This window comes from Alosa alosa, chromosome 20 (genome assembly GCF_017589495.1).
Source record: "Alosa alosa isolate M-15738 ecotype Scorff River chromosome 20, AALO_Geno_1.1, whole genome shotgun sequence".
NCBI lineage: Eukaryota > Metazoa > Chordata > Actinopteri > Clupeiformes > Clupeidae > Alosa > Alosa alosa.
Window position 1 is genome coordinate 7298702 of NC_063208.1, and position 25768 is coordinate 7324469.

General features: G+C 41.4%; 2 protein-coding genes across 3 annotated transcripts; both read left to right on the plus strand.

The window, feature by feature from the left end:
• The first annotated feature begins 1799 nt into the window (after positions 1 to 1799).
• LOC125285362 lies at positions 1800 to 6674 on the plus strand. Of its 2 annotated transcripts, none has more exons than XM_048229780.1 (9): positions 1800 to 2068; positions 2609 to 2787; positions 3195 to 3317; positions 3657 to 3713; positions 4057 to 4194; positions 4370 to 4420; positions 4839 to 4952; positions 5250 to 5327; positions 6002 to 6674. In XM_048229780.1, the coding sequence occupies exons 2-9, from the start codon at positions 2692 to 2694 to the stop codon at positions 6089 to 6091; spliced, it is 747 nt and encodes a 248-aa protein (XP_048085737.1). In that variant the 5' UTR covers positions 1800 to 2068; positions 2609 to 2691; the 3' UTR covers positions 6092 to 6674. The 2 variants fall into 2 exon arrangements, with proteins under 2 accessions (XP_048085737.1, XP_048085736.1); XM_048229779.1 differs by having other exon boundaries at positions 1807 to 2068; positions 2632 to 2787.
• A 648-nt stretch (positions 6675 to 7322) lies between these two features.
• Positions 7323 to 16233, plus strand: LOC125285348. The gene is made up of 8 exons (XM_048229762.1): positions 7323 to 7534; positions 8184 to 8453; positions 9361 to 9474; positions 9961 to 10017; positions 11094 to 11231; positions 11514 to 11627; positions 11988 to 12059; positions 14796 to 16233. The coding sequence occupies exons 2-8, from the start codon at positions 8358 to 8360 to the stop codon at positions 15108 to 15110; spliced, it is 906 nt and encodes a 301-aa protein (XP_048085719.1). The 5' UTR covers positions 7323 to 7534; positions 8184 to 8357; the 3' UTR covers positions 15111 to 16233.
• Positions 16234 to 25768: the final 9535 nt, after the last annotated feature.

The window sequence follows — 25768 nt, forward strand, 5'->3', positions numbered from 1 at the left end:
GTGTAAATTCTGTGCGTGCGCATATTTAAATGTAAGTTAAATGTTCTGAAATGTATGTGAATGAATGTATATGAAAGGCACTAGCGGTACACTGCCTACCCCCAATCAATGTCCGAGTGTAGAGAGAAACACATAACCGTTAACTTCGACGAAAGAGTGATATCAAACGTTGGTACTGTGTTTGTGCTTAATGAGCATACTTATTGTATTAATTATCCACAATCAAAAACTTCAGCTATTCTTCGAAACTTCAGTCAGCTATTCTTTACCAACACTTAGTATCAAAACAGAAATTAAGGAATATCTTCTTCTTCACTGAGTGTTCTAGAAACCACTGATAAAGCTAGAGCAACATATGTTGATGTAATGAATCCGCACTTTGGATCAGAACACCTTAAGGGTACCATCAAAATGGCCATGGAAAGGGTGTTTTATCACAGCATGCCAACAGGGACACATCTTCCTGTCCTTCGACTCCCAGACATGAGTGAGGCTCCACAGCATAACCACTTTTCTAGCTTTATTTATTTTGCAAATATTTTAAAATGTTTCATCTCTGCTGCCAATGTAAATCATCTGCTACATCTTCACGTTCATCAGTTCAGTCATTTTCTTAGCCGTTGCTCACAGTGGCTTATGGTTGAAGGTCACTGTGAAGAAGACTATAGTGGGAATTGGTATCCTACTTGCCTCTTTACTTGAAGAGGTGCCACCACTTTGGAAATCGTGCTTCAATCGTGCTCTCTGTCATGCTGCTCAGAAATCGGTACGAATTTCTCAAGATGTGGTTAGTGATGTCAAATTGGAGCGTTTGTTTTGTATTTGTTGTTGTGTGCTTTCACTCTGCTCACGTATTTGATGTCACAATGAGGCACAGACTGGAGTAGAATCCACAAATATGAATTTCACCTGGAAGATGTGAGATTGCCAAAGGCGAACATTTCCTAAATGTATCGGTACAAAGACTTTAAACTATTGCAACCACATGTTAGACCGGCATAATATCTTCTCTTTTTTTTGTTCAGTGAGAAATTGTTTGGAAGTGACTTACATCTGAACACAAGGTACAGATCAAAATCAACCGACCACTGTTATTTCTAAAGAGTTATTTTGTCTTTATTTTTTTACAGTGTTTATCTGAGTGTTAAAATAAAAACACATGCTGTCCTTTCCATTTTGCAACCATCTCCAGTCTGGTGTGGTTTCTCTTTGTAGTCATATGATGACCAACTTGCTCTAATCTTACCACTATACATTCTTCTCTTTAATTACTAATTTGGGGTGTAGATATTCTAATTGTTTTGTTAGGTGCTTATTCTAAAATGTATGTAGGCCTATTCCTAGTTAGTTCAAACATTCATTTACTGGCGGCGATGCCGATGGCAGTAACAGATTTCACAGGTAATTGTCGCTTTAAGGCGGAGCGCATCCTGCTGCTACGGTGATGCTCGAAGTCATGGAATAGAATGTCATTGAGGTTTAGTAGGATAGGCCTCGGGCATACATTCTGTTTGTTTATTACTCGATGATGACCTTGGGAGTGTTTGAAAGGCATTATCTACATTGGTATCGCAGGACCGAATGCAACGCAAAATGTAGCATTTGTCATGTCATTCTCCAAGTCATTTGTATGTTAAGAAACGCTTACTCAGCCAGTGTGGGCAACTTCCTCCGCATCAACTGATTTTATCATACAAATGGAAACATAATATAAAAGAAGATCTCATTCCATGAGCCTTTCAATTGATATGCAAGCTCTATGGAAGACAAACCTATCACATGTTAGAAAATAGTGATGTATTATTGATGCGCTGTCTAAGTTCTGTCCGTCCATCGCCCGGTCTTAGAATACCATGAGTCATGGAAGTTGCCAGAGCTGCCAGAGCTGCACTAGCGCAGTTTCCCATCTTCAGTGCGGTAGAAAAAACAGTCCCTCCTTCATCATACTTGCACACACCCACTGATGGAGCTTGTTAGGGGTCTGCAACTGTAACAGGCTTAGAGTAACAGCAAGAATAGCCGCTAATTAAAAGGGAGAAAACGACCATCCGGCACGGAATACGTCAAGGTAAGCGACATCATTTGGGACATTTTCTTTCGGACGAACATAATGAATCTGTCCACCAGATAGATTCTCTGATGGGACGGCGGTTGCAGTCGAATGGTTGAGTTGAGTCGGCATTGCATATAATTTTTATGTCTACCCATCCTAGCTGTGTGCTTGAAATGCATTTAGAGAATAGAGGCTGTATACGCAAGGCAGATAGGATGCTGTTAAACTATTCTACAATTGATATGTTGAGGCATCCCCACCTTGTTAAGACTCTGACATAGGGTAACACTAATTTGTGTATTAGGATTGAAAGAAATCTACCCACCCTCGCATCATTATCCGACTAAAGTAGGCTATATGCACGTGTGGGTCTTGGGTGTTAAGTATTGATGAGCACTTGCATACCCTAGCCTACATCACGTAGCCTATTACATCACTTATGGACCAGATGTAATGCAGTGCTCCTCACTTGCCTTCTCTTACTTTTTATTACCCTGAGTTACACACCCAAACATGTCTCCTTCTCCTTAATCATTATCAACCATCGTATACCAGGACTAAAATCCACAATCTCTCAGGTCGCCTGTGCCATTGACCACCACAGTACTCACCTGCTGTACTATCCCTCTGGGTGAAGTATGGGTATAGACAGCCAGGACCCACTGCCACCCCCTGGGAACCTCACCAGGACGCAGGCGAAGGGCTTTATGCGATCGGAACCCATTACGCTGGGGGTAAGTCCCAGTTCTACAGCTAGGGCATGCTAATAGGCCTACATCATAGGATATGATAGAAGATGGTAGGATAGGCTAGAATTGGCCTTTGCTGTCTCCTATGGCAGAAATGTGTCATAGTGACTAGGCAACTTCAAGCTATATGCAGTGCTATATACATTCTTAGGAGCAGTAGGCACTTTTGTTTGTATTTGTGGGGTTGGTGTTGATGTTTGTATTGATGTTTGTATTGCAATATTGAAACAAATGCTAGTGCTTGGCCTTACAGTGTGTGCTTCACGTTTACTTAGTAGCGTAATATGTTAAGTACATGTTGTACAATAAACAATAGTTTATTTGTTTGTTATTATTACTAAGGCACCAATAGATATTTAGATGTGCAGTAAACAACTTATCTTCTCCCTCAGTCCATCCAGATCTTGATTGCAGTGTTGACTCTATTCCTGGGGGTCTCTCTGCTGACGCCCTATGACCTCACGTCCCAAGACTTCATCACACACAGCATTGTGATGCTCATAGGTGCAGCCGGGGTAAGCCTGGGCTTTTGCCGTGCCCGAGAACAATACCTGTCCCAGGGGCTCACCTGCATAGCTGTTGGTGATGTCATGTCGATCGGTTGTGACACAAGGAATTTTGCAAGAACTGTTATTTTTTTTAACATAAGTTGTCTGGTCTAATGACCAGATCGGTTGACTTAATTAAACACCAATTAGTCCACAGCTTCACAAGAAGCATCCTCAGTTTGATATCTGATAAATGGACCCAAATCATGGTCTTTTACTGTATGTTAATGTTAATCTGAAAATGATCCCCTGGTCATCTGTACTGATCCCATTACATGCATCCCATAACACTGTTTAATTCCCCAGCTAATCGTATCAGGGGCCATTCTAATTCACACAGGGAGACGACCCTCGCTTTGCATGGTGAGTCTGGCTGACATGAATTCAGTGAATCAATATATTGGTGAATCAATGAGTAATCGCCTTTATTGATTATTCTATTGATGAATTAGTTGCACTTACTCTCATTTGTACTTTGTAAAATGTCACCAATATACACCAAGCATGGATAAAAACATCAGAAATAGTGTCAGTTTTGTCAAAATAAAGTCCACGTGGGCCTTTATTTGTTTCTAATGATGTATAATAAAGTTTAGTTACTGGACATCTAATTGATACCATTTCATATATATACTATACTGTACTGCTAAATGACTGCATAGCTGCAATGAATGGTCTTCATCCCTGTGCCTGTTTATCCCTGCAGGTCAAAGCAACTCTGATATTCCACCTGGTGAGTCTGATCTTCAGCACGACGATCATCGCTCTACTGTCCAACCACCTGCCATATCGACAGAACATGTACCACTGTGAACACTGCAGTCAACTGGAGCTCGATGTGGCGGTAGGTTTCAACTGGAGGGTCCAACCAATGCACCGTACACGATGGCTGTTTTGAGATTTATGGCAAAGGGAGGATGAGGGGCATTTTACTCTTTGGATTGATTGCTGTTGCCTGTTTAGTACTCTTCTTGTCGAGTCATGTTTCAGATGTGCTCTTCTTTTGCTTGTTTTTAAAGCAACAACACTGTTTCAAGATGTGCACGTACAAGATCGAAAAGCCCTGTAAAGTAAGCATGCTGCTATCCTCATCTACAATACAAACAGACAAACTGCACTCACATGGTTATCATGGTTTCCATGATCCTTGAGAACATACCACCCTTTCCACTACTTTGTCACCTTAAAGGTTGTATCAGCGATGACGGGGTAACGTCACTTCTGTTGATGTGCAAACAAAACAGAGAGCTGGCTCGCTACTCCCTCTCCCTCCCTCCCGTGCAATTGAAACTCTCCTAAACGTGCATCTCGTCGGTTATTTATGTTTGGGCCTTTTTTGGGCCTGAAATCTCTGATACAACATTTAAAGCCCTTATCAGAATTTCTGTGGACATTCTTTTATGATCTACGATTGGTCAAAGAAGTCATAAAACGATGAACATTCTCTCTTCCCCCCTTCCTCCCCCTCTTTTCTTCTCTTATTATAAGTATTTGATTGACGGGCTCCTCTGTACCATAGTCGTGTTTATAGTTCTGGAGCTTGTGATCTGCATCATAGCCATTCTGTTCGGCCTGCAGGTGATTATCCGAGGTAGAGCACAGGTGAGAGCAATTCCTCTGCAGATCTAATTTAGTGAGATCTGTATACTTTGTATATATTTGTATATTTGTGTGTATATATAATATCATGATGGGCCTAGACATATGCAATTTGGCTACAGCCAAACAAGTATGTTCTAACGTTAACATTAGGCTAAATATCTATATATATATTCAGTTCAATTCAAGTGAGCTTATTGGCATGACAAGGTTTACATGCTCTCTTTCTTTTGACTTGTCATGCTCTCTCTCTCTCTCTCTCTCTCTCTCTCTCTCTCTCTCTCTGACTCTGCTATATAGCCTCCTCCCCTCCTTCAGCAAACTGCTGTTACAGAAGTTCAAGGCCAGTCTATTGAGGATCCAAAGTCTCAGCCACAGGTACAGTACAGTTTCAACTAAGAGGCCAAAAGTGCCAATGACTGCATTTACATGAACATTAACATTACAATATTACCTCCATTAAGACAATATTCTGAAGAAGACACTGCCATGTAAACAGCTTTTTCTGATTTCCTTAATCCGAATAAGGTCATAGTCGGAATACACAATAATCAAACTAAGACGGAATAATCTGATTTTAGTCGCATTATTGAGTTGTGTTGCATGCATGTGTACGCCTTAATTGCATTATCACAATTTTCTGTTCAGAAACTTTTACAGAATCAACTGTCTCTGCTGATTAGTCTATGCTGTGTTAATATGTAAACGATAATATGAATGGAATGTTCTATCAACAACTCATGTAAACCCCATAATCACAATATTGTCATATTCTGAATAAATCGGAATAGTAGATGTAAATGGTAAATGTAAATAGTAAATGTCCATATAAATGTAGAAGGCTAAATGTCAGCTTCTACCCTCTGAACCACGATTACAGTAAAATACAGAATGGCAACAGTGAGAGTGACACCTCAGCACTTGTCCCTCCCTTACTCACCCATCCATCTTGTTTTCTTATTCTCTTCTTCTTTCATTTCTTCTCCATCCACTGCCTCTCTCTCTCTCTTTCTGTCTCTATCTCTCTGTCTGTCTATATATCTATCTATCAGGAGGCAGTGGATGGGGGTACTATTGCTGTGGAGGTAGAGACTCTTCCAGCAGAACCTCAGGTGGATCCACCGCCACAGTACAAGTCCTGAGGCTACCATCCTCCACACATCCACACGAAGTGAAAGGCTTCTGGGAGAATGAAAATGGTGCTTAGAGAAATGCTGAAAGATTGCTTTGTTGTAGCTTTATTTCTGTTGGCAAACCCACTAACATGGCAAACCCACTAACCTAACTGTATACCTGCATATTGTATGTATATGTGGATCAGTTAATCAGTGTATAACCTAAGTAAATGCAAATATTCCATGTTCATGTATATTTTTTTCTGTAACTGGATCTGGCATGTCTGTTGTGATCATACGGGAGAATAGACTGCATTGTAGACACCTGTGTGTCCTATTACTATGGTGTAGTGATGGGGAATGTATGCATATCCTATGTAGTGTCACGCTTGCAAGAACAATGTAATTGATGGTTACCCAGAGAAGTGTGTAATGGCACATTACTGTATAGCTTTTGTTTATTACAGACTGTTCCTTTTCAGATTCACATTCATAAATCTGACACACATTTCAACCATGTACAATTCAGACTTTATATATTTGTTTTGTGCTTATTTTTTATAAACTATTGTTGTCAAAAATCAAATAAAGATTTTTCCAGATTAAGAAATTGCATTGGCATTTCTTTGGGGTGGCCCTTAGGCTAGTCTTATAATTATATGTATAGGCCTAGATAGTGTGTTGCTGAAAAAGACGGGATTCGTATATTAACTTGTATCATGTAAGTTATTGAGTTTTATACCGGCATGTCTGCCATGTTTAAAGGTTATGTACAAATGTTTATGACTGCCAATTGAAGCTGTGCTATTGCTGCAAGCAGATTTTGCAGAATAGCGCGTAAACCATGAGGTGCCGCCGTCCCCAGGTTGTCAATAATGGCAGACTGCCAGCGTCTAGGACGATCCGTCAAATGATGACGAATTGCTTCTTTCTGCGGATGCACTTGCAAACAGACAAGCAACAAAATGTTCTGGAAGTATCGTCATCTTAGGATATATAATTACTAGGGAAATGTGAATGCATACCTTAACGACCGTGAAATTGCTGTCAGATTCCATATTTTAACAAATATATATTCCTTGAGAGAAATGAACAAACGTCCATTCAGGTTTCTGTAGCCCGTTTAAAGAGCAGTGTTTATTCCAGTGTTCAGAAGTATTACGTTAAGTGTCAATGGAGAAACCCCTCCTCTCTACTGACGCGCATTACACGAAAGCATCTCGAAAAAAGAGTCATGGAAGTTGCCAGAGCGCCGCAGTAGCACTTCGTTTAAACACCCCCATCCCGGCACGGCGCATCCTCCGTACTCAATGCGGTAGAAAAACCGGTCCATGCACTTCAGCACCGCACACGCCCATTGATTTAACTCATTTTTGTCACCTCTGCAAGGCACTAGGATTAACGGCTCGCGTCTTATATTCCTGCTAAAACCCGGTTTAAGAAGAAGACTGTAAATTTAAAGGAGGCGAGGTAAGCGAGACACATTTAAAATGGCTTGCATTGGCAGAAACGTGACATGGGACGTACCTTAGCCGTTTCATAGAGCACTGCGGACATAATTCCGTAAGAAACGCGCGTGTAGCTTGTAGCCCTCTTCATATCCAAATTCCGTTCGACCTTCGCGTATAAGCACTTCGGTATTGTTCTGTTTATGGTTTTGATTTCTCTACAATAAGATGCACTGAGTAAAGCTCACACCTAGGGTCAAGTTGTATGATTTGCCTGCCTTTTGTGACAGGCTTTGCACAAAATATAAGTAATATAAGTAATCTATTCATCAAACACATGCGTTGTATTTTATTCATCGAGAACACGTGGGTCAGTCTTCTGTACCTCATATCCCGACCACAATACTTAGCCTACAAATAGTGTAACTATTAGTGTAACTTAAGTGTACAAATAGTGTACCTTAAAGTTAAAACAGTTAAGCCAATTGAAACACCCACCTACCTTTACATTTCATATTGTGATGTAGGGTACTACAGGTAGGCTATAGCATATGTTCTGAATTTGAATTAATTCTGAAATGTAATCATCAGTAGCCTACATTTAACAGTGTTTTTAATGTCTGTTTTCATTTTGATTAACGGTATATTCATGTGCTTTTAAATCTTTACAGAAAGTGCCCTTCCCTTCTCTTCCAACTTCCATTCCAACATCCTATGGACAGTTGTGCAGTACCTGCTGTGCCTTAACAATCCTATCTACAGTTTCTGCCACCTGAGATCCCATATCATCATTTCCCTGACACCCACCACATCTCCTGCCACACCCTATCCTGCCCGGCAACAACATGGGACTCGAAAGCCAGACCCCCAACCCAGCCCCCGGTGACCTAAAAATCACCCAGGTGGACACCTACCTGAGACTGGAGCCCAAGACGCTGGGGGTGAGTGACCGCTGTTACACATACAGGCATATGAGAGAGAGGAGGGGGGGGTCAGAGAGAGAGAGAGGGTGGGGTGGGGGGTGCACAAGGGGAATGATGTGTAGCATGTGAGAAAAAAGATCTTATTGATTCATTTGGACTTTTTGACTTTGTGTGTGTGTGTGTGTGTGTGTGTGTGTGTGTGCGTGTGTTAGTGGTGCCAGAGGGGAAATAATGAAGAATGAGAGGGGGGGTTGAAGGGGGTTGCAAGAGAGAGGCAAGGTAGGAAATGACGTATCACAAGTGAGGGGGGAAAAAAGATGCTTTGGATTAATTAGGAATTTTGATTTGTGGGTTGTGAGTATAATAAATGAATTCAGTGTCAGCCGTTAGAGATTAGATAAGAGATGAAGGAGCAGATCTCTCTGATTTCTGTGCTGCATGCTGCATGCAGCTGCTGATGGAAAGCAGATGGCGCTGACTCTTAACTATAGCATCTGCAGAAAATGTAGTTTTATGTCCTGTGTCTATTGCTGTCTTCTTATCATTGCACAATATTTCCTTTCAATCTGACAAGTAACAAATAGCAATTCTACAATAACAGTTATTACAATGTTACGTAAGTGTTGGGTAAGTGTTGAATGGCTGTAGCAGCATGCATGTGTATGGCTGCTCTTGGCCATCATAGCCTTGTAGGATCTGCACAGGCCTCACTGGGTTTCTGTACAACTCATTCCCATATCTTAAGGGAAGATGCCCAATGCAAATCAGGAGTTAATTCACCTCTCTAGCAAATCGATTTCTTATTCGACTTTATGCTAATTGCAAGTGTTTCTACTCAAGATTTCCTATTCATATAGTCAAAATTTGCATGGAAAAGGTGGAAACCCAGCTAAAGATAACATAGATCTTTCCATGGTATGTTCAGGCCATCCAGGTGCTAATCGGCATCTTGACCCTGTGTCTGAGTGCCACCCTGTTGCAGATCACCGAGCTGCACTTCTTTGGAGATATCGTCATCCTGCTGCTGTTTGCCCTGGAGGTGAGGCATCTGAAGAATACAATGTAGGAATCCCCCTTCACCTCCATTTACATTAGGACTCATTTCACACTCAGGTGTTACCAATTCATCACACAATGACCAATAGGGTCATGTTCGGTCCAGAATAACAAAGCTACACAGTGCAACACCAAGGGTCCCCGGCACACACTGATGTTGAGACACAATTCTGCTGATTCTGCATATCATCAACATTAGAGTGAAGGCGTTATTTTAAGGTAAAAGACCTACATTATGTTACTTTAAGGACTGTAGTGGTAGGTCATGAACTCTAGTAGCAGTTGGGTGGTACAAGTAAATCTAACATGCAAGACTACACCAAGTTATGCAACCCTTCTGGTGCTTGAAGCATATTTTTAGATATATACTTGTGAAATGCAATGTTTTTATCCCAGGGTTTGAACGAGACTGTCTCTGCCTGCCTCTGCTGGAGTTTTGGGACAAAATGTACTTTTTCTTTCTTCACAGATTATTCTTTCTGGGTGCATCCTGATTACCACGGGGTTATATCCTACTCTCCTCTGGGTGAGTTGCATAGATAGATAGAGACAGATATATACTCTTTTGATCCCGTGAGGGAAATTTGGTCTGCAATCCGTGAATTAGTGAAACACACTCAGCACACAGTGAACACACAGTGAGGTGAAGCACACACTAATCCCGGGGCAGTGAGCTGCCTGCAACAACAGCGGCACTCGGGGAGCAGTGAGGGGTAAGGTGCCTTGCTCAAGGGCACTTCAGCTGTGCCTACTGGTCGGGGTTCGAACCGGCAACCCTCCAGTTACAAGTCTGAAGCGCTAACCAGTAGGCCACGGCTGCCCCTCAATATATATCAAGATAGATAGATAGATAATTAGATAAATTACTTTATTCATCCCTAAAGGGAAATTATGGTGTTACAGCAGCAAAAATAAATACATTTCTGTGTCAATGTAAATTGTTAGAGTGGGCTGGAGTGACTTTCTATAATGGTCTTTATTATAGCAAAGTTGATGCAGCCTCCAGCTGAAAACTTCAATCAATCAATAGCAGAGGCTGACAAATCAATCAATCAATCAATCAATCAATCAGTTTGAATAGCTCCTTTCCTGTGCCACTCTCCAAAGAGTAGCTTCAGCGTAGTCTGCGTCAGTAAAGTGTCAGCGTAGTGTGTTTACAAACAGCTGGCTCCTCACCACAAGGCCAGTTGACCAGTGGAAGGTAGGAGCTGAGGTAGAAGGAACATCATAAACATGCTGATTAGCCGTGAAGATCAGTAGCCACATGGGCAAATCAAGTCAATCACATTATATCTGGTGTTTGACACATAAGCGTGAGGTTTAAAACTCTTACTTTTTTGTAATGCAATGTTTATTGACTTTTAAACAAAGGGAAACATACTGGGAAGCTTTCCGCTTGACTCCCATCACTACCCCAGCAAGTGTACTTTTTGAGTTGGGTCCAAGCCATAATGTTCTAATGTTCTCTCTCTCTCTCTCTCTCTCTCTCTCTCTCTCTCTCTCTCTCTCTCTCTCTCTCTCTATCTCTCTCTCTCTCTCTCTCTCTCTCTCTCTCTCTCTCTCTCTCTCTCTCTCTCTCTCTCTCTCTCTCTCTCTGATCAGTTGAAAGCAATGTTGGTGGTCCACCTGGTGAGTTTGGCCTTCACTACGGCAGCCTTGGGCCTACTGTCAAAGAACCTGCCTTTCCGACAATTATCTTACCACTGTGAACACTGCCGTCGCTTTGAAATCTTCTCTGTGGTGAGTAAGGAAGACCCCATCAGCATGCATCATGGGATTTGAAGTTTTTAGCATTAATTAAGAGTGCTGTGCTGTGATGACAAGTATACACTGGGTTGAATACAGGGCTTTTGGTAGCACAATAGATAAGCTCAGATATGTTTTCCATTTCTCTTCTTTTTTGTTGATGCATCTGCATTTTTCTTTCTCTCCTCTTCTTCTCTTCTCTTTTGTCTTTCTTTCTTTCTTTCTTTCTTTCTTTTTCTTTCCTGTCTTCTCTCTCCATCTTTCTACCTCTCTCAGCTGCTTATTGATGGCATCCTTGGTACACTAGTCCTGTTCCTGATTGTGGAGCTTGTGATCTGCATTGTGGCCATATTGGTCGGGCTCAGTGTCCTTGCTCAAGGAGGAATTCAGGTAAGCAAAACACAGCCTGCTCAGAGGCCCAGGTGGGAATGGCTCCCTAGGAAGTCTTATACTGGATGTAAGTCTTTAAAAGTGTACACAACAGAAGTGCACTATTTTAAGACTTGAATCTTTGATCTTATTTTTGTTAATGGTTAATATAATAATAGATTGATGCATTAATAGATAAAAAAACAAATAGCTGATACCGGTATATAAATTGCTATCAGCATAAATAGCTGATAAAGTGATGCATTGTAAGTACTTACTTTTTTTATTTGATGTTTTCATAGAGAACGTTAGTAATATGACAAGCTAAGTTATTGAATTCGTTGAAAGACTGCTTTGTTTTTGTCCTTCTGCTGTTTTTAGCTTCCTGGAGTAAGCCAGAGATTGACCACGCCTCCCGTACAAGTGCAGCCTGTCATGGTCGCTCCAGCTCAGGTAGGATGCTCACTCAGCCCAGGTAGGGTGCTCACTCATAATAACCTGTAACAGGTGTTCTGTCAGGTGACTTCGATTGGTGTGTGTATATATGTGCCTTGTCTTTTTGCTGTCTTCATGTCTGAAGAAGAGTATTCAGTAGGGGTGTAAAGATTAACCGATACGTATCGGTATCCGTTTTTAACGTGTAAGATACGGCTACATCAAACTATACGTGGTACGGAATTGTGGGTAATGCAGTTCGTTTTTGGTTACATTCATTGCCCAAAGTTGTCAAATGACCTCATTACCCATACATCTACTGCAACTTAAGCATGTGACAACTTGCACTCGATTCGGCTTTTTTGCTTTTCGAAATCCAGGCCAAATTAAACACTTATAGCATTCCTAAACAGCAACGATAGTCTGTAGAGTAGCCTTACCTTTGATGAAGGGATTTCCTTAATGTTAAATAATAATTTGTTCATGATTTTGTTCATATTCACTCAGACTTGTGGCATTATAGGTTTCTGCATTAGGTCTACTGTTGGAACAAAATAAGCCCAGAGAGTTTATTGATTTGTAGGCCTATTTTATTCTTGTAGGGTAGGCGAGGCTATATGAGAAAAGGCCAAGAGTTTCTTAAGCACTTTTATTTTGGTATTGTCTTACCTCAACAAGGCTACAGCTCCATGAAAACAATCAGATATAACTCTATAAAATCTGTGAAAGATCTATAAAGTCTATAAAAATGTATTTTTATGTTGTATTTGGCTACTGTGTTTGACTGAGTTTGACTGAAATGTAGACTATTCTTTTTTCATTTCAATACAGTATATGAAACAAACCTCAGTTTAAATAATCATATTCACACATTTTTTTTGCCTAATTGACAACCATGACCATGATAATTGATAATATAAAATTAATGTGCACCATGAGCAAATGATAACAAATCTTTCAGAATGCTTTCCATTCTTGAACTGTATCGAATCGCATCGAATCGTACTGAATCGTTTTTTATAAACATGTATCTTTTCTTGTATTGAATTGTGCCCATGTATCTAGATGCGAATAGTATCGTCTTTTACATGAGAGATTCACACCCCTAGTATTCAGCCCGAAACATCACATGTGGTGATTAAAGTCTTTTTTAAAAAGGAGTTCTCAGTGTGCGGACTAACGTCATTTTTTATTTCTGAAGTATTCTGGTCCAGCACCTGTTTGAATCTGGATGTGCGCGTTCTTTTTTGTACTTATAGGGTGCTCACTCAGCCCAGGTGTTCACTTAGCCCAGGTGCTCACTCAGCCCAGGTGCTCACTTAGCCCAGGTGCTCACTCAGCTCAGGTAGGGTGCTCACTCAGCCCAGGTAGGGTGCTCACTCAGCCCAGGTAGGGTGCTCACTCAGCCCAGGTAGGGTGCTCACTCAGCCCAGGTAGGGTGCTCACTCAGCTCAGGTAGGATGTTCACTCAGTTCAGGTGCTCACTCAGATCAAGTGCTCACTCAGACCAGGTAGGGTGCTCACTGAGGCCACCTCAATTCAGTTTTGCTCAATTCAATTCAATTTAGTTCAGGTGACTTCAATTTAATTCAATTCAATTCCGTTTAGTTCAATTTTATAACAACAGTTGGTGATGTCTCAAGGCGCCTTCTCTTTGATACTTCTACAATCTGGGAAGTTTATTTCAGGAAAAAAGCAACATGTAAACAACTCATCGGGCCACAACTTTAAGGTGTGGTCCGCAATAATGGCAAAAAACTCATTATATTTTAGTCAATAAAATGGCACGCTTCCATTTCGTGCTTCTGAAGCAACATGCTGATTGGCTGAAACTTTTCTTAATTCCAACTCACAGAGCCAGGACATGTTACGGACACTAGAATTGTTTTTCAGACCTCGCACTGAAAGGAAATGAGCGGTTTGCTGAATTTGAGATAAATGGAGTAGGACTGTGTACTGTACCTTTAAATGTGTTCACCAAATGTGTTTGATTACGTCAGTAGGACTGTGTACTGTACCTTTAAATGTGTTCACCAAATGTGTTTGATTACGTCAGTAGGCATTTTGTACTGTTACAGTATGTCAATGCATTGGGCCTCTCTTTGAAATAGAATCCACATCACGTGAAGTACACAAATACAGGTCGTCATGTCCTTGGTGTGTGTGTGTGTGTGTGGAAAAATGCCTGATTTTGCAGAAACCCACACACCATAATAAGATGTCATTGACTTGTCATTCTCTCTCTTTTTCTCTTTCTCCTTCTCTCTCTCTCTCTCACTGAAATGCTGATATGTGATGTTGTCCTTTATCTCTGCCCTCCTCCTATGTTTGTCTATATTTTGTTCCTCTCTCTATCTCACTGTCACCTTCCTCCCTAAACATTCTCCTTTCCCTCAACATAACGCTCTCTTCCCCTCTGCCTCTCTTTCTCTCTCGCTCTCTCTCTCTCTCTGTCTGTTCTCCCCCTCCCTCCCACTCTTCTCCTCTCTCTGTCTCATTTACCTCCCCCCCCTCCCTTCCTCTCCCCCCCCCCCCCATATGTCCATATGTAGATGTCCAGGTGTCTGTGGTAATGTCTCTCTCTCTCTCTCTCTCTCTCTCTCTCTCTCTCTCTCTCTCTCTCTCTCTCTCTCTCTCTCTCTCTCTCTCTCTCTCTCTCTCTCTCTCTCTCTCTCTCTCTCTCTCTCTCTCTCTCTCTCTCTCTCTCTCTCTCTCTCTCTCTCTCTCTCTCTCTCTCTCCCTGTCTGTGTGTAGATGGCCCAGGTGTCTGTGGTGGTGACTGAACCTCAAGCAGAACCGGAGTGCACTCCTGAGCCAGAGCCGGCACCAAAACCTGTGCATGCCGCAGTAGTACCGGCGCCCATTGTGAAAGTTCCATCCCCACCTATGGAGAGCACTGAACCACAGGTGGTGCCTATAGAACCACAGGTGCTGTCAACAGAACCGCAGGTGGTTCCAATAGAACCACAGGTGGTCCCAATAGAACCTCAGATGGTGATGATGGAGCCACAGGTTGTATCTATGGAACCACAGGTGGTGCCATTGGAACCCCAGGTCGAGCCTCTGTAACTAACAGCCAATGAGTAGGCTTTGAACAATCAGTCATCGTCTAGGTGACCTGAGGGAGAGAGGTGGATTGTGGGAAATGGTAAAATGGTAAACATGGAGGAAAGGGACTCTCGGACAAAATGTGGAACCTGTGAAGGGTGACATCTAAATCAAAAGAGTGGAATCAGGTGAAGATTGCGCAGGAACGCCTAACATGGTCTCCTCTGTCATGGAATCCACATGCGAAAGTAATTTAGTTCAAGGTACCCAATCGCTCTTGTGTTGATCATTCAAAATTGTGGCAAATTACTGTTCCACTGTTCTGAGTTGTAACCAATGTAGCTAAATCTCCATACTGTGTACTGTACTGTAATAAGGTGCTATTTAATATCTATGGTCCTTTGGCTTCTCTCTGTGGGATAAACTGTGACCAGTTGTACCTGCAATCCTCAATTGATTTGTTCTTGCTAGAATCCTCGTAGACAGCTTTCAACTTGCAACATACTATACATTATACTTTTGTTCTGCTTGCTTTTCAATTCATCTCCCTGCAATGACTCTGAATGCCAGTGTGTGATATTTCTAGTTTAGATATGGTAATGAAAAAAAGTCTCTTTAATGAATCTCTTATATGTGGCATTTATGACAGAGGATATCTGGTTAGGTGCACAAAGAGCTGCTGTTCCTAGGACGACATTCCGATTTCGCAACACGAATGGGAAAGGGACTAATAAATTAATTATTTGAAATGCTGCACAGCAAACCGAGGGAACTCATGTGTCAGTATGAAATACAAATGTATCAGACTCGATGATTTGCCATTTTATCAGTCAGATTTCTGATCCAACATACTTAATTCACTGAGATAGTTAGTTTGTGTAAAGGCATTTTATGCTATTTCAGCCATAGGCTTAGCACTCCCACAAAAACATCACATGTTCACACTGGGCATTAAAGTACACAAATTCATTTGCAATCAAACACACACTCACACACACCCTCACACCATTGCATTTCAGCTGACACTCTCAAAGGATATCAACATGTCAAAATGATGTCATCACTAATTGTCAAGGTTATATTTTTGAAAAAAAAAAATGTCAACAAGAGATGGATTAGAAATATTAAATGGTTTTTTTTCTTCTCATGTTGTCATGTATGGTTTTGTGGGGGGAAAAAACAGTTGAGTGATTTGAATGAAATTAATGAGATGATGGTTAGGTGAAATCCACTGCAAACCAATGTCAGTGAGTCATTTATCTTCTAAAAAAAGGAGTTATTACTTGTTTACATGATCATTTTGCCTCTTCTCTTTCCCCTCATTTCTTGTCCATTTCCTCCCTTTATGATGTAGCAATAGATGGTAATAGGCCTAGTCAGAGCCTTATAGATAGATACCTTTATATGGCTCTGGGCCTAGTCAATAACCACTTTGAATGTATGTAAAAAATCAGTGAAAGTGCACATTATTATTATTATTATTATTATTATTATTATTATTATAATAGATTCTTCCAATCTGTTCCTGAAGATTTTCGTTTGACACGTTCAAAACCAACACAGATATTTTGAAATGGAAATGAATCAGACTTTAGCGTAATGCGCTACAAAATGTCGACTTTTTTTAGTATTTTATTTTGGTTGTTTCCATTAGCTCAGCGTTGTTTTCTGTGTACTACTGGAAATGGCTTAGGAAGACACATCTTCGTTTATGCTGTTGAAAGGGTCTAGTGGTGGTGGTAGTAGTAGTAGTAGTGGTAGTAGTAGTGGTGGTGGTAGTGGTAGTAGTAGTGGTAGTGGTAGTAGTAGTAGTAGTAGTAGTGGTAGTGGTAGTGGTGGTGGTAGTAGTAGTAGTGGTAGTGGTGGTGGTAGTGGTAGTAGTAGTAGTGGTGGTGGTAGTGGTAGTAGTAGTAGTAGTGGTAGTGGTGGTGGTAGTAGTGGTAGTGGTGGTAGTAGTAGTGGTAGTAGTGGTAGTGGTAGTGGTGGTAGTGGTAGTGGTAGTGGTGGTAGTAGTAGTGGTAGTAGTATTGAGTAGTTATACAACTATTTCTGACATTGATTTCCATACTGTAAGGGAGATGTAATTTCAGAAGAGCCCACTAGATGGAGGCAGAGTCAGCTGACTTGATGTTGATGTAACAGTCCTCTGTAACGCTCATATGTGCAGTGTGAGGAAGCTGGCCCTCATTTGGGAGTAACGCATTGTAAACCAAAAACTAAATAGAGACAGCCAATAAAAACAACTACATTTTATCTCCTTCATGCACAAACATTATTTATTAACATTTTTCATCTATTTTTATGCCCTGTCAAATTATATTTCTTCATCAAGTTATTGTAGTGGGACTATTGTCAATATTGTAGAACTCAGCAGCCTTTTGTTTTGGTGTTGCAATCCAAAAGCATTCTGATAATGTTACAAGAAAGGAAAGCCCATATTAAAATACAGAGCAGATGTCGAACATATTGTGCGCTGAAATGCCGTCACATTGGCTGTATCAGGTGAAGTGTGCCTATAGTCATTGGATAGGCATTAAATAGTCACAGATAGGCAAGTGATAAAACAAGGGGACATGTGTTGCGGGCAGTGGACTCAAACAGTGGGAGAAGTAAAGACAATTCTCATGTTATGGGGCATAACATGAGAATTATTTCAGAATTTATGCAATTCACTGCTGACATAGAAATCAGAGCTCACACAAATGTATTGTTTTTGTTATTGTAGGGATATTAGTGAAATGTGTGTGTGTTTCTATATCTGCTTGTGTGTGTGTGTAAGTATGTGATTGTCTGTGTGTGTGTGTGTGTGTGTGTGTGTACTTGGGCATAAGCATGTGTGTCCATGCAGCAGGATTTCTTCCCACCATACACACACACCAATCACCAATCGCCACTCCCAGTTCACATGGGCGTTGGTGCCCTGCTCACAGTAATCATGATTCTTTAATAGCAAGCCTCCTATTTATTTATCAATGAACACTTCACCTATTCAGAGCTCCTGTATCACAGTGACGCAAAGACCTTTCCAAAGATAGAACACATTGTGCACAAATGCTGTTGGCTTGACCTGCACATTATCCAGTGCCGGGCAAGCCTCTCGGGGGTGGCGTAAAGTAAACAAAAGGCACATGCCATTTTTGTGGCCAACAAACCAATTCTCACACAGTTTGGCACTATAGCGATTTTCTGTCTGTCAAAGAATTGGCTGAGCCACCTGCATGGGAATTGGGACCAGTTCCATTAAACTAATTTGGGTGACCTACAGCACTGTACCTTGATGTCCAGGCTCCATAGACACGGCACAACTCAGTTTTGGTTGTTGTTATCTAGTTTTCACATGCAACATGTTTGACCATGACTATATAAGGAGAAGGAAGTGACAGTGTAAGGGGCGAGTGACCATAGGAAGGTGCTCCATGCTCAGCTGGAAGGGAGTAGGCCTACATGGGAAGAATAGTCCCCTATCATCATCCTTGGCATTTCATGTTAAAATAAATAAACAATAATCGAAGCCAATACATTGTGAAAGAGATAGTCACACTATATCAGAATATGACTGTATGACTATATGATTATATAAATGTGAACGTATAGGGAGAAATGTTGATATCAATAATCATCTGTCAGACAGTATATACATGTGTGTGTGTGTGTGTGTGTGCATGTGTATGCAGACCCTTTCAATCTGTTCCTGGAGGATTTCTGTTTGAAACTTTCAAAACCAAATTAATCGGACTAGCATAATATTCTACAAAAAGGTCAAATTTAGTTTGTTTGTCTCCCGAGTTACCATTAGCTCAGTGTTTTGTTATGTGCCATTGGAAATGTCTTGAGGAATGCACATGTTTGTTGATGCAGCACGTGTGTGTGTGTGTGTGTGTGTGTGTGTGTGTGTGTGTGTGTGTCCTACTATGTTTTTTTTTTAACCTGTTTAGGTTCACAAGGCAGGGACCTTGGCCACTCGTTTGTGTTTAGTTACACCCTCCATTGTGCGGCTGACCTCTCCTGGTCCATTGTCTTGGGGCTCTCTCTCTCTACCGCTTTCTCTCTCTTGTCAATTACCCCCCCATTAATCACAACGCAAATGACGCATATCAAATGCGACCCGCATGACAGGCTATCATATTACACATTGAAGCTAATTGTGCTTTGAATTGTTTGCACTGATAGCGATGTGATGCTATTACATGGCATGTCACATAGCAGAGGAAATTAACACCTTTAAAGTCTTATTGTACAGCGATGGATTGCTGGTTGAAATGAAGGAGTTATTATTTCATTTTGCGTCATATACAAGGCAGTTTTATTGTTATTTTCATACTCTGTAGGCCTACTTTGATTGTTATCCCCTTTGAAAGTCACTGTGGACAAAAGTGCCAGCTAAATTAAAACAATGTGAATGGATGTAATAAACGTAACACTCTTGTGTCACTCTTTCTAAGTACCATCAACCCAGAGGAAACTTTTGCTTCTCATTTGTATCCCTTCTGTTGCTAAAGAGGCAAAATGGTGATTCTCTTTTAAGGATCATTTAAGTATTACTTTTGTCACAATTATTTCTCCTAATTTTGCCTTAGGAGAAATAAAACAAGCAAAAGATGAGACACATAGCAAATTGCATTGTACGGACCAACTGCACAATGACAATTTAAGTCTATCTATAAATCATACAACATGGAGAAATGAACTAATAAACAATAACATAAACAAACTGAACTTGTGCCAAAGCGTGCACTGTAACAAGATTCTGTGATTTTCACAGCATCACTGCTGTTTTTGAGAAAAATGTGTACTGTATTTGTGAATACAGTATGTTGCTGTAGTTTCGCTATGAATTATGGTCAAAAATGGTCAAACTACAGTAATAAAAATTTGCTGCGAATCATAACACAGTAATAAATCTGACTCCTCCCTCACTTGTCAGCTTTTTTGAAAAATTTTGAAAAAACATGGCAGAAAATCATTTGGGGTTTTCTGTTTTCTTTTTGCACATAAATACAAAGTTAAGCTCCCAGATAGCAAGGTGACATTGATATTATGTTGTTTTTCCATCCAAATCATCATTTTGAAAAGATATTGAAAAGTCATGAATTTATGGTTTACTGGGAAATGTTGACGTGGTGATTGAAACGTGTACCGCGCGACGACGTTTGAACTGTCCGGCGGCGGGAGATCATTTTTGAGCAACAGTTCAGTCAGTCAGACCAACAGTGTTCAGCACTGTCAAGTTCGCAGCTCCACCTTAATGGTAAGCAAGCATTTATTTATGTAACGTTAATGTTTCATTGTGAAATTGTACTACATTAAATTCGGGCATGTGTACAGTCTATGTACGTTGTACTGTCTAACTTACAAACTCATCCATTCTTGTTGGATCAACTAAGTAACGTTAGGCTAGCTATCATAGTTGCTGTGAAGGTGGCATTAACGTTAATGTTTTATGTTACGTTAACGTTTTGGCAGTCTCATTTATATTAGGCCTACCTTAGTTCTCAGTAAGTTACAGTTTATTATATTCATATAATTTATATAAAACATTCGCTAGTAGTGCTAGGCCTAGTATGTTACTGTCACAATGTTAGGCTGAAGATGATGTGCTGCTGGTTAACGTTAACGTGGAGGTTTAGCTGCTACCAGCTAACTTATGTAACGTTAACTCATCGTAATCATGTACGGTTTTGTGAGTTTAATAGGCTAACTTTAGCAATATTGATATAAGTTAACTTTAAGTCACATCTGACTATCATTAACCGTTGTTCGGATGAACAGCGCGAATGGCTGTTGCTGCCAAATGTGTTGCTGCAAGCAAACATCATCAATGAGCTCACCCAGCTGGCTAACGTTAGCAGCTAAATATACCTTGCGAAACTGAGTTATGCTAACACCATCTTCAGCCTGGCATTTTGACAGTAAACTCAAAAAACATACAGTATATATATAAATGATTATTCTAAAGTTTCACTTGTAAGTAGCCTTCAGTTTCAGTTGAAAATTGTTATCTAACACTGTTTATCTTTTTTTCTTCTATTTCTGGTAGGTGCTGCTTCACTCTGCTACTGGTGGTGGATCAGGCTGACTGCAACCATTGGTCTAACGTTAGGATGCAGCACACGAGAATTTCTAAACGGAAAAAGTGAATAAATGTACTTGCTTTTCAAACTGATAACAGGTTGTCAATGGTTATTTATGCAAGTTTGTGTAGCCTAAACCATACCTAGGCCTAGTCAAATTTATCCTGGCTGTAGATAAAGCAGGATATGAATTTCCCAAAATTACTGTATATAATATTACAGCACTGGTATTACTACTGTACTAAGTTACAGTATGATCCATAAGTACTGTGATTAAAAATACAGTAGACAATTCAATACTGTATACATTACAGCACTGGTAGTACTACTGTAGTTTGCATTTACAGTATCAGGCATAGGTACTGTGATTTCATATACAGTAGGTGTACTGTAGAGTGAAATACAGCAACTTGCTGGTTATTTGCTGCCAGCAAGTTGCTGTAAATTTTACGTTAAACTTTTTACAGTGTGACATACTGTGTACAATGGTGGATGAAAGCGTGGGCTGGTCAATCTGCGTCTTTTATCCTGGTGGTGGAACCAACCAAAGGGAGGAGGGAGAGAAGAGCAGAAAATAGAACATTGTTAGTCTGTGAGCCACTCAAAAATACAAAGTAAGACATTTGTTTGACCGTCTGCTTTCATAACTGTGGGAATTTTGATACAGCACAAAGATCAGACACACCTTATTAATCACTTACAGAATGGGGGATGTGATAGCTACCACTCACATTTGCTATGTTGCCCAATTGAAAAACAGATTTTATTGATATATTTGTCAAGCTTAAACAAGTTTGTTGAATTCCCTCACCTCATCTAGTGAGTAAACTGTATTGTCAGGCTAGGATTAACCCCTATCCAGTTTACCGCTAGGCAAAACCTTGTTTTGGTTGGACTAAGCCTATTCAGTGTATCTGAAAATAGTTTAGTTCAGAGTCCTGATGTCAAAAAAGTAATTTGGGCAATTTTTTTGTCATCTGGGAGCTGGCTCCATAGTCCGAACGCATAACAACTAAATGCAGCGTTGCCTTGTTTAGTTCTGATAGCGGGTTTCAACAGGAACATTTCTCCTGTGATCAGTGAGGTTTAAGTGATGAGTATTGCTGGAACATGTCACACAGTCTCATTGAAGGGCAAATCTGGTGTAAACTGATTCAAAGCCTTGTTGTTCGAGCTCACCAGGCACTGTCCAAAGGACAAAGAACAATAAAATGTGTCATAACCTAGACAAGTTATGGACAAGAAAGTAAAGCTGATCTGGTGTTTTACACCCATTATGCGGTTGTAAAACACCAGATCAAATCCATAATAACAATTAAAACAACACTTCCCCATGATGTGCTGTCCTCTCCTTTCGACTGATTATGTTGATTCATTGCTGCCGGTGCGAAAACCCAAAGTATTGTTTGCGCATATTCCAAGAATTTAGACTAGTGTAGTTGTCACGATACCAAAATTATTGTTTCGATACCGATACCACATTAAGAATAGCGATTTCGATACTTCTTTGATAATTCGATAACGAAAAAATTTATTTGATTTGGGGGCCCAGACCACCTTCACATCATCAGTAATATTGAATATAGTGTTATCATTCACACCAGTGGGCATCCTAGATTCTGCTTGAATCTTTCCACACACACGGAAAATTATGGCTTATTTCATATGTTTCTATATCATACACCTTCAAATTCATATAAAGTGTACAGTTAATGTATAGTATTTTTTTAATCTGCATAATTACTATTAATCTGCTTAATTGCTAAACATATTTAGTCATTTGAATACTTAACATTTATTTTTTAACTATTACACCTAGGCAAATTTTAATGTGGTGTGTAGGCCTAGGTGTAATTGAGTGCTTGTCACTTTAAGAGGGAGTTCTCGCACGCAATTGCTGTCTGTGTTTACGTTCCACCTCGAGCTCTTCCCCCCACTGGGAAAGTCAGACCACAACCTCATTCATCTCCAGCCAATGTACAAGCCCAAAGTACAGAGGCTACCAGTTCCCACGCGCACCTTCAGGAAGTGGACACCCGAAGTGGATGAGGCTCTGAGAGACTGCTTCGAGTGTACTGACTGGAGTGTGTTACAGAATGGAGAGGACTTGGAGGAGGTCACACAGTGCACAACTGACTACCTGAACTTCTGCATGGACATTGTTGTTCCCACCAGAACTGTACGCTGCTTTCCCAACAACAAGCCTTGGATAACCAGCAATGTCAAGACCCTTCTCAACACGAAAAAGATGGCGTTCAGAGAGGGGGACATGGCAGAGCTGAGGCGCGTGCAAGGGGAACTCAAATTCAAGCTGAAGGAAGCTAAGGAGGATTACAGAAAGAAGGTGGAACAGAAGCGGCAGGAAAACAACTTGAAGGAGACATGGGACTGCATGAAGGTTATCACTGGCCTGAAGAAGAACAGCAGCTCGAGGGGACCTGGACAGGGCAAACCAGTTGAACCACTTCTACAACAGGTTTGACTGCCCTGCTCCAGCTCCAATGGCGGTGGTCTGTCCACCATCCCCCAGCCCCCACCCTCACACCCCCTCCATACCAGCGCAACACTCACCTCCATCATCACAGGCTATCGTGACCCCCACCATCACTGGATTTTGCACCCCTCCCCCACATGGCGATCCGAACAATGAGGTGACAACGACCTCAGTCAACAGCCATCAGGCACACAGATCCCAGATGCACCCTCCCCTCCCTCCCCTTACACCCCTCACCATTACAAAGGATCAAGTGACAGTCCAACTTAAGAAATTGCGCAGCAATAAAGCAGCTGGGCTTGACAGACTGTGCCCAAGGCTACTCAAGGCCTGTGCTGCTGAACTGGGGGAACCACTGAAGCACATCTTCAATTTGAGCCTACGCCTTGGACAAGTTCCAACACTGTGGAAGACATCATGTCTTACCCCTGTCCCTAAGAAGCCACACCCTAGTGAGCTTAATGACTACAGACCTGTGGCTCTTACATCACATGTGATGAAGACAATGGGCGATTGGTCTTAGGCATGCTCAGACCCCCAGATGCGCCATGCACTAGACCCGTTACAGTTTGCTTACCAGGAGAAAGTGGTGGGACGATGCCATCACTTATCTTCTACACAGGACACATTCCCACCTGGACAAGGGGAAAAGTGCTGTGAGAATCATGTTCTTTGATTTCTCAAGTGCTTTTAACACCATCCAGCCCCTCAGATTGGGAGACAAGCTATTGCAGATGGGTGTGGACGCTCACCTGGTAACCTGGATTACAGATTACCTGACCGAGCGACCACAGTTCGTCAGACTGAAGAACTGTCTCTCCGACACTGTGATCTGCAGCACTGGAGCGCCACAGGGAACTGTGCTCTCTCCAGTTCGGTTCACCCTGTACACATCTGACTTCTGCTACAACACCGAGTCATGCCACATGCAGAAGTTTTCTGATGATACTGCAATTGTGGGGTGTATCAGGAACGGGCAGGAGGAGGAGTACAGGAGCCTGGTGGAGGACTTTGTGCAATGGTGCAAACTCAATCATCTTCAACTTAACACTTCAAAGACAAAGGAGATGGTGGTGGATTTCTGCAGGTCTAAGCCCACTCTGCTACCAGTCCACATTGATGGGGTCAATGTGGAGGTGGTTAGCACCTACAAGTATCTGGGTCTCCACCTGGACAATAAACTGGACTGGTCAGCCAACACTGATGCACTCTACAAGAAAAGGGCAGAGCAGGCTGTACTTCCTGAGGAGGCTGCGGTCCTTCAATGTGTGCAGTAAGCTCCTCAGGATGTTCTACCAGTCTGTTGTTGCCAGCGTCCTCTTCTATGCAGTAGTATGCTGGGGAGGAAGCACAAGGAAGAAGGATGTGGGGCGAATTGACAGGCTGGTAAGGAAAGCTGGCTCTGTAGTGGGAGCTGAACTGGAGTGCATCACTTCACTATCTGACAAAAGGACCCTGAACAAACTGATCAACATCTTGGACAATGATTGTCACCCACTCCACAGCACTATTGTTAAGCAGAAGAGCCTGATCAGCTGGAGACTTAAGCTCACTGCCTTGCACAACTGACAGACTGAGAAAGTCATTTGTCCCCAGGGCCATTGAACTGTTCAATGCCTCACTTAAGGGAAGAGGAGAGATAGACTTCTCTGCATAGTCTGTCTGCCTCTTCACCCCCCTCCATGTTTGGTACTGTCTGTCCACTAGCCACTTGTACCACTGTCTTTATGCCTCACTGTTTTGCGTGCTATATTAGCACATTAGCACATATGCATAACCCCCCCCCCCTCCATGCCACAGCCAAACTGTGGCCACACTTATACATTTTCTTAAATAGTTAAATATATAGATATATAGACTTTACTTTACTTTATTTCTGCATTGTTGCACTGTTGACTTACTCATTTGCACTATCACCATGACCACTATCACCATTGCACTACCACCACGACACTCATTCGCACAGAGCACCTTAGAGCGCCTTACCATACCTTACTATGCACAGAGAATCACAGGCTCAGTCCCTGCCTCAGTCATTGCCAATTATACTAACAATGCAAGTCATTGCATTGTTAGTATAATTTGTATTTTAGTATATTTAGCATATTCTTTAT